General features: G+C 54.7%; 3 protein-coding genes across 3 annotated transcripts; 1 reads left to right on the top strand and 2 right to left on the bottom strand.

Moving 5' to 3' along the window:
- Positions 1-49: 49 nt before the first annotated feature.
- On the top strand, positions 50-1708 carry GCG54_00001370 (Transcription initiation factor TFIID subunit 6; the record flags this gene model as incomplete). Its single annotated transcript, XM_045401486.1, has 3 exons — positions 50-68; positions 160-660; positions 714-1708. 3 exons carry the CDS (start codon positions 50-52, stop codon positions 1706-1708), a joined length of 1515 nt encoding a protein of 504 aa, XP_045258488.1.
- A 520-nt stretch (positions 1709-2228) lies between these two features.
- GCG54_00001369 (Succinate dehydrogenase cytochrome B subunit) lies at positions 2229-3006 on the bottom strand (the record flags this gene model as incomplete). Its single annotated transcript, XM_045401485.1, has 3 exons — positions 2229-2673; positions 2805-2886; positions 2967-3006. The coding sequence occupies 3 exons, from the start codon at positions 3004-3006 to the stop codon at positions 2229-2231; spliced, it is 567 nt and encodes a 188-aa protein (XP_045258487.1).
- A 3559-nt stretch (positions 3007-6565) lies between these two features.
- GCG54_00001368 (Lid2 complex component lid2) lies at positions 6566-12229 on the bottom strand (the record flags this gene model as incomplete). Its single annotated transcript, XM_045401484.1, has 5 exons — positions 6566-7700; positions 7748-10401; positions 10460-10551; positions 10803-11712; positions 11813-12229. The coding sequence occupies 5 exons, from the start codon at positions 12227-12229 to the stop codon at positions 6566-6568; spliced, it is 5208 nt and encodes a 1735-aa protein (XP_045258486.1).
- Positions 12230-17297: the final 5068 nt, after the last annotated feature.

The raw sequence follows: 17297 nt of genomic DNA, 5'->3' as shown, positions 1-17297 counted from the left end.
AGCTTTCCATTATCAAAATTGAGTCGTGAATGCAGATTACCCACTAAACATGCAGGAACTTTGGGCAGGTGCGACCCCGTCAGGCACTTCCACGTCAAGTGTAGGGTACCCCGTCCACTGTAGCTTCCGCAGCTAGGGGTCTCCACCACACCTCGTCAGTGGAAGGTACCCCAACTTTTCAGCCTCGCGTCCAACTTCAATTCCGCATCTCGAACGGCGCTTCGTCGCAACCTCACCACCCGTCGAACCACCCCAAAACAAGCGACGCGATGGCGGCCCAAGACACGCCAAAGCTCCTGTGGAATCCCGACAACGTCAAAGACGTCGCCGAGTCCGTCGGCATCCCGAACCTCAACGACGACGCTCTGCGCTGCCTCACCCAGGATGTCGAGTACCGAATCGGCCAGGTCCTCGTCGAGGCCCTGCGCTTCATGCGCGCTGCCCGCCGTACCACTCTGACCGTCAACGACATCAGTACCGCCCTCAAAGTTCTTAACATCGAACCTTTGTACGGATACGACTCGACGCGTCCGCTGCGATTCGGCGAGGCTAGCCTCGGCCCCGGCCAACCGCTGTTCTACATTGAGGACGAGGAGGTCGATTTCGAGAAGCTCATCAACGCGCCCCTGCCCAAGGTGCCGCGCGACATGAGCTTTACAGGTGCGCCTTCCTCTTTGTATATGTGCCGACTCCAGCTTACTCTGTAATTACAGCCCACTGGCTCGCAATCGAAGGCGTACAACCATCCATCCCCCAGAACCCGACGACAGCCGAATCCCGATCACAAGAACTCGTCCCCAAGGGCCCCGGTGCTAACCCCGCCCTGGCCGCCCTTGCCGGCAACGACTCCATCTCTTTCCGACCCGCCGTCAAGCACGTTGTTTCTAAGGAACTCATCCTCTACTTCGAAAAGGTCCAGAACGCTATCCTTGACGACAACCCGGACGAGGAAGTTGGGCGTCTCCGCCAGGCCGCTCTTGCCTCCGTCCGCGACGACCCCGGTCTGCACCAGCTGATCCCCTACTTTATCAACTTCGTCGCGAACCAAGTCACCCACCGCCTCGACGATGTCTTCATCCTCCGCCAGTCCATGGAGCTGACGCTGGCCCTCATCCAAAACAAGAAGCTCTTCCTCGACCCCTACGCCAACTCCATCGCCGCCCCCGTGTTGACCTGCATCCTCAGCCGCAAGATCGGCGCCGAGGACGGCTCTGATGCGGTGAAGGAACAGTACAAGCTACGCGAGTTCTCGGCATCGCTGCTCGGCGAGATCGCGCGGAAGTACTCGGCCTCCAACAACCTCCTCAGACCCAAGCTCGTGCGCACGTGTCTGAAGTTCTTCATGGACCCGGATAAGCCTCCCGCTGCGCACTTTGGCGCCATTTCTGGTGTCGCGTCAGCTGGCGGTCCTGAGGCGGTGCGGGTGCTTGTGCTTAAGTGTCTGAGGGCGTACCACGACAACATCCTCCAGCCGTTGAAGGAGAAGGGCGAGGGGATCGACTTTGAGATGCTGGTCGGTGGCATTCTGAAAGCGATCAGCACCATGGCCGAGAGCGACAAGACTCCCGTCAACGGGGTGAACGGCAGCGTCGACAACTACGCCACCGAGCTCAACGAGTTTATCGGCCCCATTCTTGGCGCTCGCGTGCTCAGCTCAGGAAACTCGAGGGTGATCCGGCAGATCCTGGATGCCCGAAACATCGAATAGGATCGATATGTGGTGTGCGGTCAACCGATGACCCCGAGATCAATGTGAGGGTACATTCGAGTGATTAAATATCTGGGAGGCGCATCGGCGTTTGGGCTGGACATGGTAAAACAGGATTAGGAGGCATACCACTTTAGTTTGCGACCTGATGTAGATAATTGATCACAGGTCTCTCCACGTCCGTCCTGCTGCTCTCACCCTCCGAACTTCGGAGCTGATTGCGTGCCACTAATACTTGCATGTTTTGTGAACGGGAACAATGGATTAACTTGTTTGATACTCAAGGGAACTCATTTTACAGCTTCCAGTCTATACAATCCCCCCGCCTTAAGCCGAGGGGGGAGGGCCTTGCGCCAGACAATCTTCCAGCAGAGTGCCATCCGATCAGAACTCCAATCGCCGTCTCCCACCATCAACACACAGATACACTTTCCTCTCCCCAGTGTCTCTCTCCTCGTCGCCGATTACCCACTCTCCATCCGCTCTTCCCAAACCCCATACCTAAGCAATCAACCCCCCTCTACCACGCAAAAGCCAGACCGAGCGCCGACACAAGCGACGTGGACCAGATAACCCAGCCCCACTTGTTGATCTCAGGCTTGGCGAAGCCGAGCGCGAAGTCGTACGTCAGGTGGCGGATGCCGTTGAAGAAGTGGAAGGTGAAGGGCCAGGCGACGAGGAACTTGAGGCCGGCCTTGAGGGCGACGGGCGCCGCGGCGGCGGCGGAGACGAGGGAGGCGGCCTCGACGTGCCAGCCGAGCAGCGGCGCGACGAGGTAGGTGCCGAAGTAGACGTAGAAGGCGGCGGAGAGGCCGCCGCCGGTGATGCGCGTCCAGATGGAGGCGCCGAACCACGTCTGCTCCATCTTGTAGATTGTCAGGTGCGGGGAGATGGGGCGGTGCAGGCGCTGCTTGGCGAGGATCTCGTTGCCGTCGGCGACGGAGACCTTGGCGGTTGCGACGGGGCTGTTGGGGAGGGAGGTTAGCATCGTGGTTCGTGGGAATCACATGTATGATGTCTTGGAGGTTTTAAGGTTCCAGGCTCAGGTTGAGGGAATAGTTTCGAGGGATTGTCGACGGGGGAGTAGTTTGCGTACCGGATCTGCGCCGTGGACATGCTGGAGGCGACGACGGCCTTGGGGATCTGAGAGTTGAAGAAGACGGAAGGCTTTCCTGCCGCTGTTATGCCAATTGCCATCGTCAGCGTTTCCCGTTCCTCTCGAACTACCCCGTAGGGAACTTCAATGATGTAAACGCACCTCGGCGCAGGGCCGACACGCCCACCCGCTGCGCAATCATGTTGGCTGAATGTACTCGAGTCGTTTCGTTATTCTAAAGATCGGAGTTCGGGTCGCGGTCGCGGGTGGTTCGTTTCGCGGGGGATTGGAGCGGCTCGGCGTGGGTGAGGTTGCAAAAAAGTGTTGATGTCAAGCTTTCCCACAGACACACACCCAAGGATTCAATGGCAGCAGCAGCCAGGCGCTCCAGTGGAACCCGACCAGACACGGGAATCCCCTCGGCTTTTCGGCTGCGATCGACCAATCAGCGCAGACTACTTCCTAAGCTGCAGTGCCCACGTGATCCCTGGCCATCGGAAGGTTCTCAAGGCGGGTGGATCGCTCTTAGCTAAGCACGCATCGAAGCACGGGCCATCCGAAAAAATTCTGGCAGTGCCTCAAAACGCCGGCGACCTGGAGAAGTTCTTTTCCCTTTCTTCTTCTTTTTCTCTCCTCAGATAGATAATGGCCGCCCGCCGCAGTACACCTAATGGCGATGGCTCTTCCCTTGGGAAGGGTTGGAGCTGATGAAAGACGCTGTTGGTAAGCCTTTGGGCTATGGGGGGACCAGAGAGTAATTCTGGGAATGGATCCTTTCGTTGATCTCGGTTCTGGTTGAATCCCGTCTGGAAACCGTTTCATTTATGGGTATCTACATACTTTCGCCTGATGACCTTATTGTGATGTGCGCTCCATGCTGTAGCCGAGTCGTCGGCGGTATGCGATCCTTGTCAACGATCACTGCTTGCGCTTGTCGCGATTACCTCGTGCCATGTTTGCCCACGGGAATTTTAGGACAGCGTACGGCAGGCGCTAGATCCAACGCGTCTCCGAACGACGACGAAGAGGTTCGCAGGCAATACGTATAAAATCACTTGCACTCGGGACATTTGTCTGCCCTCAGACCAACCCAATAAGCTCTCCCCGTGTCGTCCTTCGCGACGTCCGAAATGCCATGTCCGAATTTACCGACCCTTGCACCAGGAAAATGATTTATCCATAATCCAAGAGCACCGATTCTCCGGCGCGAAGTCGCAGCTATCGTCGCCTGTCTCGTATTCCGGGCCGGATAAACGGGAAAGAGCACTGCCGGTGGTAGACCTGTCGCGAGCATGGCTTCCGGACATCTCTGGAGGAAGTATCGCTCGCGATGAACATCGACTTTGTGGATGGCAACTGATGTCTTCGATCCTATTCAGTGGCATCGCAAGAACCATCGGCTTCATTGTGACGGGCATTCAACACCGGTGGCGGATCTGTAGAAATACCTACCACGCTCGCGGAGCTCCTATCAAATTATGGGCTGTGGCTACCGTTCGACGAACCCGCCGCTACCAGAGAAACGCATCGCCATGCCATGACTATTTATAAATATTCTACCTGTCGTGCCCAAGCTCGAATTGTGCACGCCAGATAGTGGTAAATTTTGATTATGAGCTTTTCATGGGGCGTTCGAGCGAAGACTTGAGATGTCAGGCGGAACACTGTGGATGAGCATTTCGACAGACATCTACTCCCTGGCTTGATCTACTTTGTTACCACGTTCCCCATGACTTGCAATATGCAAAGGACGGTAGCCATGGCGGACGACGCCAGTACCTGGTCGCATTAAAAGCATCATCGACCCGACTAAGTAGGCGGCCGAGGAAGCAGATGCTTCTTGCGTCCATCCAGGCACATAGGCACGAACTTTACCATCCGTACTATCAAGTCAATAGAGTTCATTGTTCTGGTTGTTGAGTTCCTTAGGGATCAGATGCGCGCGTCCTATATAGCGTCGTACGCTGGCCGAAGCCAGGGCGGGCAGCTGGAGGTCGAAGAGCACACAGCAGAACTACAGATAACCAACGTTAAAGACGGGGCTGTCCTGCTCTTCAAATCGATTCACCTGATAGTTGATCGACTAAGTCTACACAGATTATGGGTCGTTCGCAAGCGCACCAGGCGGAAAATCAAACCCGGCATCGTACGCACTGGCTTCACCAACATCGAACTGCGTGTGGTCGGAATAAGTAGCGGGCGCCGATGACCATCGGCGCCGGAAGGCAGCACCATCGCCAGAGGGAAAGAACAACGTCGACTGTCCAACGCACACAGACAGAAATTCTAGCCCGGTGCCTCGCACATAAAACAAGATGCTATTCACCAACCTGTTTCATTTTGTCTGCAGAATGGAGAGCTCACTGCCCAGTACCAGTCCCGCTTTTTTATACTCATCAACAGCAGCGCGCTACATACGCCGTAAAAGTCCCGACCGACAAAATGAGCATTATCCTCCGGCTTGGTCGACCTCATTCTATGTGATGCTATATACTCCCCTCCCATTCCCCGAGGCTTTTCTTGCTTCAGACGATTAGTGTAAAAGACACGTTCTTTCGAGAAACATTAGGCAACGCCGCAGACCAGCCTTCACGACGAGGCCACCTGCATACCACCAAAGGCCCGTCAGCGTGCTCTATCCAGACATCACCACCGCACCCACGGCCCCTCCTGTTTCTCACGGAATATACAGGAGACGCCGGCAGGTCGGGACAGAGAAGAGCAAGGAGCACACATCGTCGGTCACTACTTAAAGAAACTCTTCCTGAGTTCCTAACGCGTCTCATCCCATGCTCCTAACCCCTCACCACTTTCTCCATTCGTCCTGGGGTATGGCATTGAGATGATTGTCGTCTCAGTACTTCTAAAGCCTTGCTTCAAATCCCTCCCTTTATACCTACCATCAGCGCGCAAAAAAATATCTTCAGAGCTTCATTCTTCACTTAATCTCACCGAGGAAGCAACTCAAGAAAAGTGCCAAAAAGGAACGCTGAATGCCAATCGCTGACGGGAATTGAGCCCGACGTGGGGGTCGAACCCACAACCTTGAGATTAAGAGTCTCACGCTCTACCGATTGAGCTAGCCGGGCGACTGAACCCAGCTGGTTTATTGAAGACGGTGCTCAATTGTTGCCTCAGGTAGCCTTGCAAACCGGCCCAGTTTCGTCCGTCAACTCCTTTGTCCTCTTCGTGATGCAGTCACCCAGCTTTCCGTTATCAGTTTTCAACCATTATCTTGTTTATTTGTGTCTTTTCTCTTTGTACGCTAAGGCCTGCCGCATCTTCGACCCTTCACCCGTTTGCAAGCCTTGAACAGATGCAACTGCTAGAGTTCAACCGAGGGTAGCCAAGCCAATCGATGGTTCTTCACCGCCACAAAAGTATTGAACATCATCCTGTCAAGCATAAACTGGAGAATAAAATGTCAATTCTCGGGACCGCCAAGTTGAGGTCCCATTATAACGCATTACTTTTCGATGTCGGAACTTTTCTGAGCACTCAAAGAACAACTAAAGCTCGCCAACTAACTGATGCATCTTGCATCTCAAACGCCTCTTAATCTAATGCAAAGTGGTATGCCGTACCCTTGGGACTCCTGATCATACAGATTTTCTCCGCCTGAAACAAAAAACTCCCGAATAACAAATGCCACCCGACGCCAATGCCAGTCCAGTGCGTCACTAACGAAATACCGGGCGGTAGCACTCAGAGAGGGGGTATTGCACCCGCGAAGGAGGCGGGGGAGGAGCAACGCGCAAATCCTAATCGCCGTCGAGCAAGGCGTCCATGCCATTTCGCTCGCTCTCAAGGCTTTCGGCTGTGATCGGTCCGTCAAAGGACTCCTTCTTCTCGTCGTCTTGGTTCGTCAAATCGTCAAACATCCTGTTGACGGCCACCTCGTCCTCTCGTGACCGAGGGGCATCCTCCCTGCCGTTCAACATGCCAACGTCGCCCTTGAACACGTCGGGGCCGAACATTTCCACAGCCCGCTTGCGACCAACTTCGGTGCGGCGCAGGATCTCGAGAGCCTTACTCTTCCCAGCCTCGGTGTGCAAGTTAAGACCATCTTCCTGGCCTTGGAGCAGGCGCTCTTCAAGGGACATTGATGCATTGTCGCCAACAAGCTGAGGGCCGCGGCCACCAAAGAGACCAGGGTGAAGTGTCGGGCCGCTGTCAATATCCATGGGGTCGTCTTTGCTGCCAATGGATTGACGGTGTGCGCTGCCGTGAGAAGTGCCAGGAGGCGTAGCTGACGAGTGCTCCGACTTGCGATTATACGACTGATGGAGGCCGGGAATGACGGTTGCGCCAGAGGCAGAAGCGGCCGCAGCGGCTGCCGCTGCCGCAGCAGCGGCCTCGGCGTTTTGAGCCTTGCGCTTCAGACTGGCGGCCTTGGCCTTCATGTTCTCCGGAAGGTCTTCGGGGTCGTCCACACCGTATTGGGCCAGGAGTTTCTGCAGCTTCGTAGGACGAGGCTTTCGGGTGCTCTTGGACACTTCCAGAACGGGGGGTGGGTTTGGCGCGACGGGACACCACTTATGCAGCTCCTGCCTGAAGAAGTTGGTCTCATAGGCGAGGAGGATCTCGGCGCCTTCAATCTTGCGCAAGTAGAATCGCTGGGTGTCCGCTTCCGACTCGGTCGACACAACAGGATTGCAGTACCCAGCAATGTGGTTCCGGAAGTCTTGGGCATTGTCGATGATCTTCTGCAAAACCTCCTCTTCCTCGGGCTGGAAGGGCAGGCTTGGAATCTTATCGGACCAAACGAGCAACTCTTCCAGCTTGGGGCGCGCAGCGTCTCTTGGAATCTTGACTCGCCAGTCGCAGATTGGACAGGTGTACTTGTCTTCATCCTTGACCTTGCCACGGGCAATCTTGAGACACTTGCCGTGGTACCTGAATGTGTTAGCACTGATCAAAAGAGTCACAGTCGGGATTCTTACCATTCATGGCAGAGCTCACACTCGATCATCATGCCAGCTTCGATCTTTCGGCAGATGCAAAAGACCTCGCGGAATCGAGGATCTTCCCACCGGTGAACCTTGCCGTCCGGGCTGGCTTCTCTCGAGGCAGGTTCCGCGGGCATACGGGGTTTATCATTGACAATGTCAAAACAGTCTTGATTGCGCTCGAGGACGTAATCCATGTGACTCTTGAGAATGTGAAGGGGCGCATTGGTTTTGCCGAACAACTTCTTGCCCTCTCTCATCCAATCCTCGTGGCGCTTCTGCTCGCGTTCAAGATCAAGCGTGCCATTGGGCTTTGAGTTAAGTTCATCCAACTTGCGCATGATCTCTGCGACTTCCGCGTACTTGGGACGATTGCGGATGTCGGGGTCACGCGATCGGTTAGTCAAGTCGACGATCTGCTTGTGGGCCTCTCTCTGCTTGTAGAGGATTTGGTCAACAGCAGCCAAGGTCTCGGATGAGACAGGCAGGAAAAGTTGCTGGACCTGCATCGACAAGGCCTCCAGCTGAGGATAATGAACAACCTCGGCGTTGATCAACTCCCTTGCCTTTTTCTCCCACTGTTGTCCCGCATTCATTTGGTCGATGTAGTACGCCAAGTGGTCATTGTACGGCGGGATTTCCAGGACCTTGCCCTCTTCGATAAGCTCGCGAACTTCGTTCAGGTTCAAGGTAGAGCCTCTGTTGTTCCTAGCCTTTTCGTTCCACTTGAGCTGTTCCAGCACGCGGGAGAGGCTGTCGATCTCGGGCATATCCACGTTGAAAGTCTTGCCTTCCTCAAGTAGATCTTCGATGTTTGCGACGTTTGCGCTGTGGATCTGTTCCAGTTCTTTAGCTGCGTTCTTCTGGAAGGCCTCGATGGCCTCAGCCCGCTCCCTCAGCTGGGTAATCTCAGGACAGTCGAATCCTATTTGCTCTGCCTCGCTGAGCAACCGATACACGTTGGAAACATTTCGCGCGTCTTTTTCTTTCTGGTCCAGCGAGTTCTTCCGGTTGATGATGGACTTTTCGCTCTTGCGCCTGTTTTGCTGCTTCCGGACTATGTAGTTGGTGGCCTCGTCCACCCAATCATTGCATCGTTCGACGAATTCCCGAAGCAAAGGGAGTGAGGGCAGTTCATGGGGTATTTTCTCACCCTCGTGTAAAAGAGTCCGCAGAGTCTTGAGAGGAGGGGTTGCCTCCTCTTCCAGAAGTGCATTGTACTTCTCCTCCCACGCCTCCGGCGTGCGGGCCTTCTCCAAAACCTTTTCATAGGCGTATTCGATGTCCTCTTCAGTCTGCCTGAGAATGAGGGCATGCCTCTCGCCGTTGAAGCGTTGCGATTCAGTCATCTCGCAGCATGGTTGGTAACCCGCGTGCGCAAGGCAAAGGATCTTGCCGGATTTCAGACACTTGAATCGGGAAAAGTAGGAGAAGGCCTTGCAGTAAGAGCACTGGTACTCCTCCTCGGGCACGTCTTCGTCGTTGATCTCAATCTTCAACGGGCAACTGCCTTCACCCTTGCCATCGACAAGGGCACAGTTGTGATGCTGGGCCTCCAGATGTTTGGCGTTGAACTCGGACCGGGTCGCTACCTCACGCTTCTTAATTCGTTCTAGTGCTGGTGCGAGCCATTTCGCAGTCTGGATGTTGAGGCCGCCGTTAGTCGTGCCCTCAGCGGCAGTCCACAATAGCTCATCATGCGAGAAGCAGGGCTGTCTGCGAAACACCTGAAGCCTCTCGACGCCAGCAAGACCAAAAGGCTCCCAATCGCAAGGAGCGAAATTGACCGCCTCGTTAAAGTTGAAGCCATGGTTGAAGCCGGCGTGGTATGCTTGAGGAAACGTGATGACGAACTGTCCTGCGCGCTGATCCACGGCGTACACTCGAACGCCAGCTTTCTTCAGTTGCTCAGGAGTCAAAAGAGTGACCAGCTGGAAGAGAAGGTCGGGTTGGGTCTCGAAGAGCTCAGGCACAGCTTCGCGCATGGCGGCCTCGAATTTCTCCGCGTCTTCACCCGGGATGCCGTACCATGTCTTGGTGGCACCAAAGTGCTGATAGTTGGCGGAGTAGGCGTAGTGGTCCTCGTTGTGCCAGCAGAAAGTAGAGAAGATCATGCCAACATAAACCCATGGCACAGTCATGCCGGAGATGTCTGACTTGATATGCCTGAACAAACTCTCGGGGTGGAGAGGCAGCAGGTTGAGATTCCACGGATCCGTCGAGTAAGGATTGTTGGGCTGCTTCTCGACGGTGGGAAAGCCAGAACCATGAGTCGTGCAGTGAATGTCGGCACCATACTCGACTTCGACGGTCTCCTCAATATCGGCAACGAGACGCCAGAATTCGGTCTCAACATCCTCTTCGGTGACGGGACGGTGGCAGCTGAGAACAGGGTCGAATGGCATCTTCTTCTCGAAGTAGCCCTGCTTGAAGTCTGCCGCCTTCTGCTGGAATTGCTTGAGAGAATACAGACCACCCTCTTCGAAGCCGTATTGGCCGTCGCCAACCAGGCATCTGGGGCAGTTCCACTCGGATTCGGGCTTGTGCTTGAGGGGAGGATCGAGGCACGTGCCGTGATAGGCGTGGTCGCACGATTCGCAAACAATCAGGGGACCTCCTTCTTCAGCCTTGCCGCATTGCTCGCATTTCTGCTGGGGGGTCAGCGGTGCCTTGAAACAACAGTTGGGACGATTGATCGCAACTTACCTCGCCGGGGGCTGCTGCCTCATCTCGGGGGATCCTGGGAACCGATGGGCGGAACAGGGACATGTGAGATCCGGCCACTGTGGGAACGGTATCTGTAAGGAAATGTGTTAGCATAGGATACGCAGCCAATAAATGCTCAGTAGACGGTGGAAAACCCGGGGCAGTCTGCCGCAGTTGGGTTGATTCATCGTAGTACACGGCAAACCCCCTGCACGGCGCATGCAGCTATGATAGCTGATTGCATTCGGAGCCTGCCGGGACGGCAGCACACGTTGGGCACGTAGGCCTGACATGGGACGATTGCCGATCGGGGGTTGTGCAGAAATGAGGGGAAGCCACTCACCTTTCTTAAGTCTTTTGCTACGCCTGCTCCCGCTATCCGCGTCGTCCTTGTCCGCGCTGTCGTCCTTCTTAGCGGAGTTGAGACTGTCGCAGGACTTCTGGCGCTTCAGGGCAGCAGGTCCAAGACTGGAGGGCCTGTACTCTGGGGTGTTCTTGGCGGAATTAAGCGGGCTGAAGGACTTTTGAGGCGTGCTTGTCGCATCATTCTGAGGCGTGGGCCGGTTGACACTTGTAAACCCCGAGTTCACAGCAGTGAAGCCGCCAGAGTTGATGGCTCTAAATCCTGAGGTTACCGGCGCCGGAGTTGGCGCGGGCGGCGCATCTGACATGGGAGTGTCACGGTCAGCCTCCTTCTTGAGCCCGTTGATGCTCGCCTGAAGGGCGTCTGAGGCATGACGAGCGGGCGAGTCGGCGCGTGCACTTGAAGGCGTGTTCACATTGGAACGCTTCATCGGAGTCACAGCCGGGCTAGGCGTGTACGGGCCGCCGTTCTCAAGCTCGAGCTGTTGGTGGACACCAGGCTTGGCGAGACGGAGATACTCCTCGTACGGGCAAAGCCACCTCTGGTATGAGTTCTTGAGAGACGTGGAGAGAGAAGACATGATCTTGCCGCTGTAACCCAGATCACGACCAATCTCAGCCCACTTCTTCAGCTTGCATACCTTATCAAAGCCGCCGCGAGCCTCGACTGCCTTCTTGAGTCTATACAGATCGAGAGGCTTCTTGTCGACATAGGGAAGACGGTGCAGATTGTTGCCTTGTTGTCTGTGGAACTTGGCGAGCGCGTCGAGGTACGAGATGTTCGCTCGAGTGCCTGCATCTGTCAGTGTCGCCTCGGAGGAGCGCAAGCGCGGCGACTCACTTCCTTCGACCGAGTTCAACTCCTGTTTCCTCGTCCTGAAGTGGAACCTCTGTAATTCTTGTCAGCACCGTCGTCTCATGAAAAGAGCGTCGTCTTGGGGCCGGTAACGCAGCGCGCCCTCAATCGATGCTAGAGAATTGCCAACCCACCTCGGTGTCAATCGCGAACTCTGGGTTCCACGAGTCGGGAGGAATGATCTTGCACAGACCGTAGTTCTGGGCCTCAGGGGAGATCTTCTTGATGTACTCCATCGGGTCCTTCCACTCCTCCTCGGTCGGGCAGTATGTAGGCGCATCTTCGAGGCCGTGGGGGCGTGACTTCTTCTTGGTGGGCTCCTTGATCGCGGTCGCTTGGCCTCTTCGCTCGACCGAGGTCAGATCGAGGGGTGTACTTCGCATAGAACTCAGGGGGATCTGGGGGTTCGTCGGGTGGTAACCGTTGGAGTTGACCTGGGCGGCCTTCGATTTGGCGGAGGCGGTGGTGGTTCCGACGGCTGGCGAGGCTCTGGAGCTGGCATTTGCGCTGCCGGTGCCGTTGGCAGCAGAGGTTGCTGCAGCAGACACCATGATGGTTGGATCAGGTGGCCAGAGGCCTGTTCAACAGGCGCAGAGGCGATCTGGTTGAGTTTGGAGGAGTCGAGGGATTTCGGTGGTGTCGCGGGTCAGAGGTACTCGGGCAGGCGGAGGGTGCCGGAGGTGATCATGCGAGCGAATGGAGAAGTGTGGGCTAGGGAGAGTGTCGCATTACAGATCCAGTAAGAAGGATGACTTTCGGACAAGACAGTCGGCAAAACCGGTGGATGCTGGATTTTGGACGCCACAAGTCGATTGTATACCACAGAGGTGTATGAGGAAAGTATCGCGTCTGCAGTAGAAGAGCGAGGCAAGTCAGATATTTGGCACAGGCGGAAAAGCTTAAAGAGCATGCAGCGCGGAACAGAGGTACCGCCAGCACATGGGGGATGCACCAGGCAATATTGGGGGCAACTCACTGACGTGGCTCACTGTCAAAAAGATGCAGTGCGCATCATTGAAATGGGAGCGAGCGGATGTGTTGGTCACCTTGAGAAAAGGCCGGATTTGGTGGCAGGCCGAGTCATGAAGGTGTGGTGTTGGTGTTGGTGTAGATGTAGGTCGGATGGGTGTATGTGTGAAGGAGGGAAACCGGGGGAGGAGAGGAGTTGGTGGAAATGGGATGTGTGGATAAGGTATGGGAAGGGAAGGGAAGGGTGGACGGAGGGAAGGTGCAGTGCAGGTGCAAGTGCAAGTGCGAGCAGGTGCGGATATGGAAGTGGATGTGGATGTGGATGGATGCCGGGCCGGGTGGGCATTGAAGGCAGGCAAGGCAAGGCAATGGATTACGGGAGACAAGTCAGGCAAGGACACTACAGACAGGACAGGTGAGGCGCCAAAAAGCACAGGCACAAAAAGAGAGCACCAGGCAAGAGAGATTGTGTGTGTGTGTGCGGGAGAGGGTAATGGAAAAGGGAGGGAAAGGGCACCTGAATGAGTAAGGCAAGGCAGGCAGAGGCACCAGACTGGAAAGAATGGAGTTCTTTCCTCATGCCAGAAGAAAGCAAGTGCAGGTGCAGGTGCCGCAGAGAAGGTGCAGTGCAGAGGCTCTCTGTGGGAGAAACACAGGGCAGGCGGGTGCGGGTGCGGGTACCTGGTGCTGGTTTGGTGCAGTGTGCACCTCCTCCATTCACGGTGGTGACGGGGCAGGCAGGAAGGCAAAAATGGGCGCGGAACGGAAGGGACAGCTCACGTCTGTCGGTGCAAAATCCCACTACAAGTGGGTCCGCACTGGACTTCAAGTCTCCACTCCGCCAGTGGGAAGAGGTACCCGATACTTTCTTCATGACGTCCACATGGGAAGCCACCAAGTCCCCTCAGTCTCCTCCTCCACTGCAGAGTGGTGTTCCCCTCTCCCTTCCCCTCTCCCGGGCTCAGATGAAGCCTCACCTGGAAATCTTCAACTGCTACTTGGTGCTGCCACTGACAATTCACTGACAATCCAAAGAGTATGGGCCTGACAGCCCCTCTGAGATGCTGGGCTATGCTTGCAAATCACCCAGCTAGACAAGAGTCCCAACTGCCAGACCAGGCTAGCAGCATTGAATTCAAAGGGCCTCGTATCAAAGGGAGCCGTCATTTAGCCCACCTAGTGCATACGCCAAAATAATCCATCTCCTCCAAAGTATCTGATTATCTGTTTCCCTTTGAAAACGCCTCTACCTAAAGACAAATCAACCCTGGGGATCCGTCCCCAATTGCCCCAGGCTGGGTATGAAGATACATAAAACACCCGATCCGCCCAGGTACCGCGGTACATCCGCCCCCAAAAGCTGACATCCAACCTTGGAACATGCGACATCAGACACACCACACACACACACAAACACCCGCCGCACTCAGAGCCGACGACGTCGCAGCGGAGGTTCCATGAATCGTTTTCCATGGGCGCACGGCCGCACATCTGGCTCATCGGCGAGGTCAGGTCACCTCCTAGGTGCGCGCTCTGAAGTCCGTCGTCGTTCAGTTCCCCGGCTGTCGTTGCGCTGATCGTCCGACGCTCATTCGGCCACTGGCCGAGCCACCGACTCGACCATCGAAGCCGTTCGTGCGATCATCCTGGATACCGCCCTGCCTGCCGGAGTCAATTGCGGAAATGATGAGGCCATGGTGTTTGGGACACATTGGCGACAGTCAGGAAGCGTGCGACAATAATCCGAAGATTACGCAGCATTCACTGCCATACAGAATGGCCTGCTCACAAAATGGTCAGCATTGTGACAGTGACTGCAGTGATGCATCTCAATATGTTCCGCCCTCCACCAAAATCACCAACAGCAAGGCTCGCGGGGGCGGCCGACCAGGTGGTGGTGCCAGGCGTCCACGCTGCCACGGGGTGGCCACGGACCACCACCTCCAGTCTCCCTTGCCAGGGGGGGCCACTCGCGCGCAGGTGAAAAAAACTGCAGCAAAAAAAACCGAGTGAGCATCTGATATCCGTCACTGACTCGACAGGGGTTAGCCATTATCAATCGCTTAGCGAACCAATCACATCCGGATGACGTTGGAGAAACCCGCCTAGCGTCCCAGATCGGTCCAAGGCCGAGGATAAGCCCTGTTTGCGGGGGCGGGCGACTCATCTTTGCAGCACACCTGGCCTGCACCTCATCTCTGGCCCTCAAGCATCCAATTGGCCCGGCTTAGTCATCGGCCGCGAGGGAGTCGGTTTCGATATCAGGTCCTTTGGTTCGTGGTGTTTTTCTTGTGTGACCGTCAACTACTGTCATATACATGCCTTCATGCATACTTAAGACGCAATGAGAGTACTATTCAAACTTTCATCAATGGATGCTTCAAGATAGACATGTGTTAAACAATTAAGCTTAAAAAGCCATTACTCTGCTTGTCGGACAAGGCGCGGCCACACGTGCTGCCACGACATTTCCCTAGAGGCATCATTAGATGTTTATTTTCTGCTGAATCATTAGAAGAGAGTGCCTAAAGCTGCCAGACATTGTTGCCGTGTTCATATGAGGATATGTCTGATGCAAGGAGTACTGATGCAACGATTACATTACTCGAAAGTGAACTTTCGCCAGATCACGAGCGGGACAAGGGAAGACATTATTTGCGAGAAAGTTCGCTAGGACTTTTAGGATATTATCTTTCATATTAGGGGACTGGCATAGAGGTTGTCAAGCCCACATTCGCGAAGCATAGCCCGCAGTTCTCGGCTTGATGTGCCCTAGTAACGTCTCAGGAGTCTCACCCTCTCCATCACGTACTGGTATCAAGTCTTTGAAGAATCGATCTGGAGGTCTGGCAAATGCAGAGCGTGCAGTTCCACTGCCACGGAAGACCTCGTGATAAACGTATTGGCTTGCTTCCAGCGGCATAGTACATCCGGGTCTATCAATGCTCTAGGTTCGCCCCCGGAGCGTTATGAACACCCGAAGAGCGTTGTCTAGCTTTGATGACCACAACAGCCAGGATGAAACTGATACATACCTGTAAATTCTGTGGCTAGGACCCAGCTTCCCTTCCAGAGCTCACTACACACTCTGAGTGGAAAGGCAGGCAAATTTACGTTGTTCTTGTGTAACACTTATCTGTCATCAGAACCCACCGTGCATTGTGACCATGATACGCAATGGACGTTCAAACTATCTTTGAAGTACTGCGGAGAATCCGGAACAGGTACTTCAAGCACGACAAGGGCATGGCAGTAGAGATGCGAGGCTCCTCTACGGAGAAATCCGTTGCTCTTTCACTTCCGTTGTTGAAAAAGAAAAGGTAGTAGTCGGTAGAAGCATTGGCTTTAAATATCCCATGAGGTCCATGTATTGAAGAGCAGTCGAGTAAGACATCAGGGCAGAGAACTCATGCGGCTATCAAGGCTGATATCGGCAGGTGCGGCACGAGGGGCGGAGCGACGACCAGCGAGCCCCACGAGAGCGTTCAAGACCTGAAGGTATTGACGTGACTAGGGGCATTGTCGTCCTTTGGCCTTCAGGGACATGAATACTACCGGGAAGACACCCGGAACAAGCACCACGAAGGTTGCGCGTACTCGCGTGGGAGGGGGGATGGGGGATTGGCAACCTGGTCATACAACCGGTCCTCATTGTTCATCCTTAGGTTATCATACGAACATCTCTCATTACAATTGGTTGAAGAATCACCCTTAAACTCACGGCATGGCTTATAAGCAAGTTCGTAGGGTCCATGGAGGGATGGCAGTGTTCCGTCTCTGTCCCTGCAACGTTGATCGCAGATAAGTAGCTCCGCAACAAGTAAACATAGCTTCCCGGAGTTACCAACTAGTGATCCGTTCCGCCATTATTAAAAGGCGCTCAAGGTGTTAGATCTTCTGTACAAACAATGTACGCGAATATGCTCTTTCATCGTGATAAGCATGACAGGAACACAATACAAGCTATTCCTCCTCTTCCTTGGACTTCAGCTGAGAGGGATGGTCACGACCCGCGCTCAAATCGCTGGAGGCGTTGCCCGCCACCGTCCAAGGTGATTGAGGGCACGAAGAGCCCAAGTCACAGCCCTCAAGATGACAGCATCTGCCTCTGACGCCTGCCACGGTAGTTGTAGCCATGCTTTTAAGAGCTATGGGGTCGAGGAGAGAAATCGATCAGAAGGAAGAGTCCCCCTTCATCTGCTCTGACCAACTGAAAAGCATACTTGATACAAAATTTATACCCAAGACCTAGGCGTATTGCAATCAGGGACCGCTGCCGATCTTTCAGTTGCAGAGGGGGGTGCGGTCGTAGGTTTGGTTGACCACTCGCCGAAAACTTGAGGCCTCATCACATTACGAAAATTACCCAGGAATCTATAAACGCCTGCTTACAGGTGTTTCATTGACCAGCCAGCAATATGATAGGCAGTGAAAAGCGTGACCGAAAAGTTCAACTCGAGCCCTTGGGTCTACCCAAAAGCTGACTAAATGCCGTGACGAGCATGACCACCAAATGCCGAATCAACTACTGTCCTACATCCACGTCGTCAAGCGTGTATTCTCTTCGTCATTATTCTAGATAGAATCTCGGAAGTGACGCTTCTGGGAATCAGATTCTCTCCTATAGCCACCCTTCTATTGTGTCGTCGA

This window comes from Colletotrichum gloeosporioides, assembly GCF_011800055.1.
Source record: "Colletotrichum gloeosporioides strain Lc1 chromosome Unknown consensus_85, whole genome shotgun sequence".
NCBI lineage: Eukaryota > Fungi > Ascomycota > Sordariomycetes > Glomerellales > Glomerellaceae > Colletotrichum > Colletotrichum gloeosporioides.
Note: the sequence above shows the minus strand (reverse complement) of the source record. Positions and strands in the feature narration are given on the sequence as shown.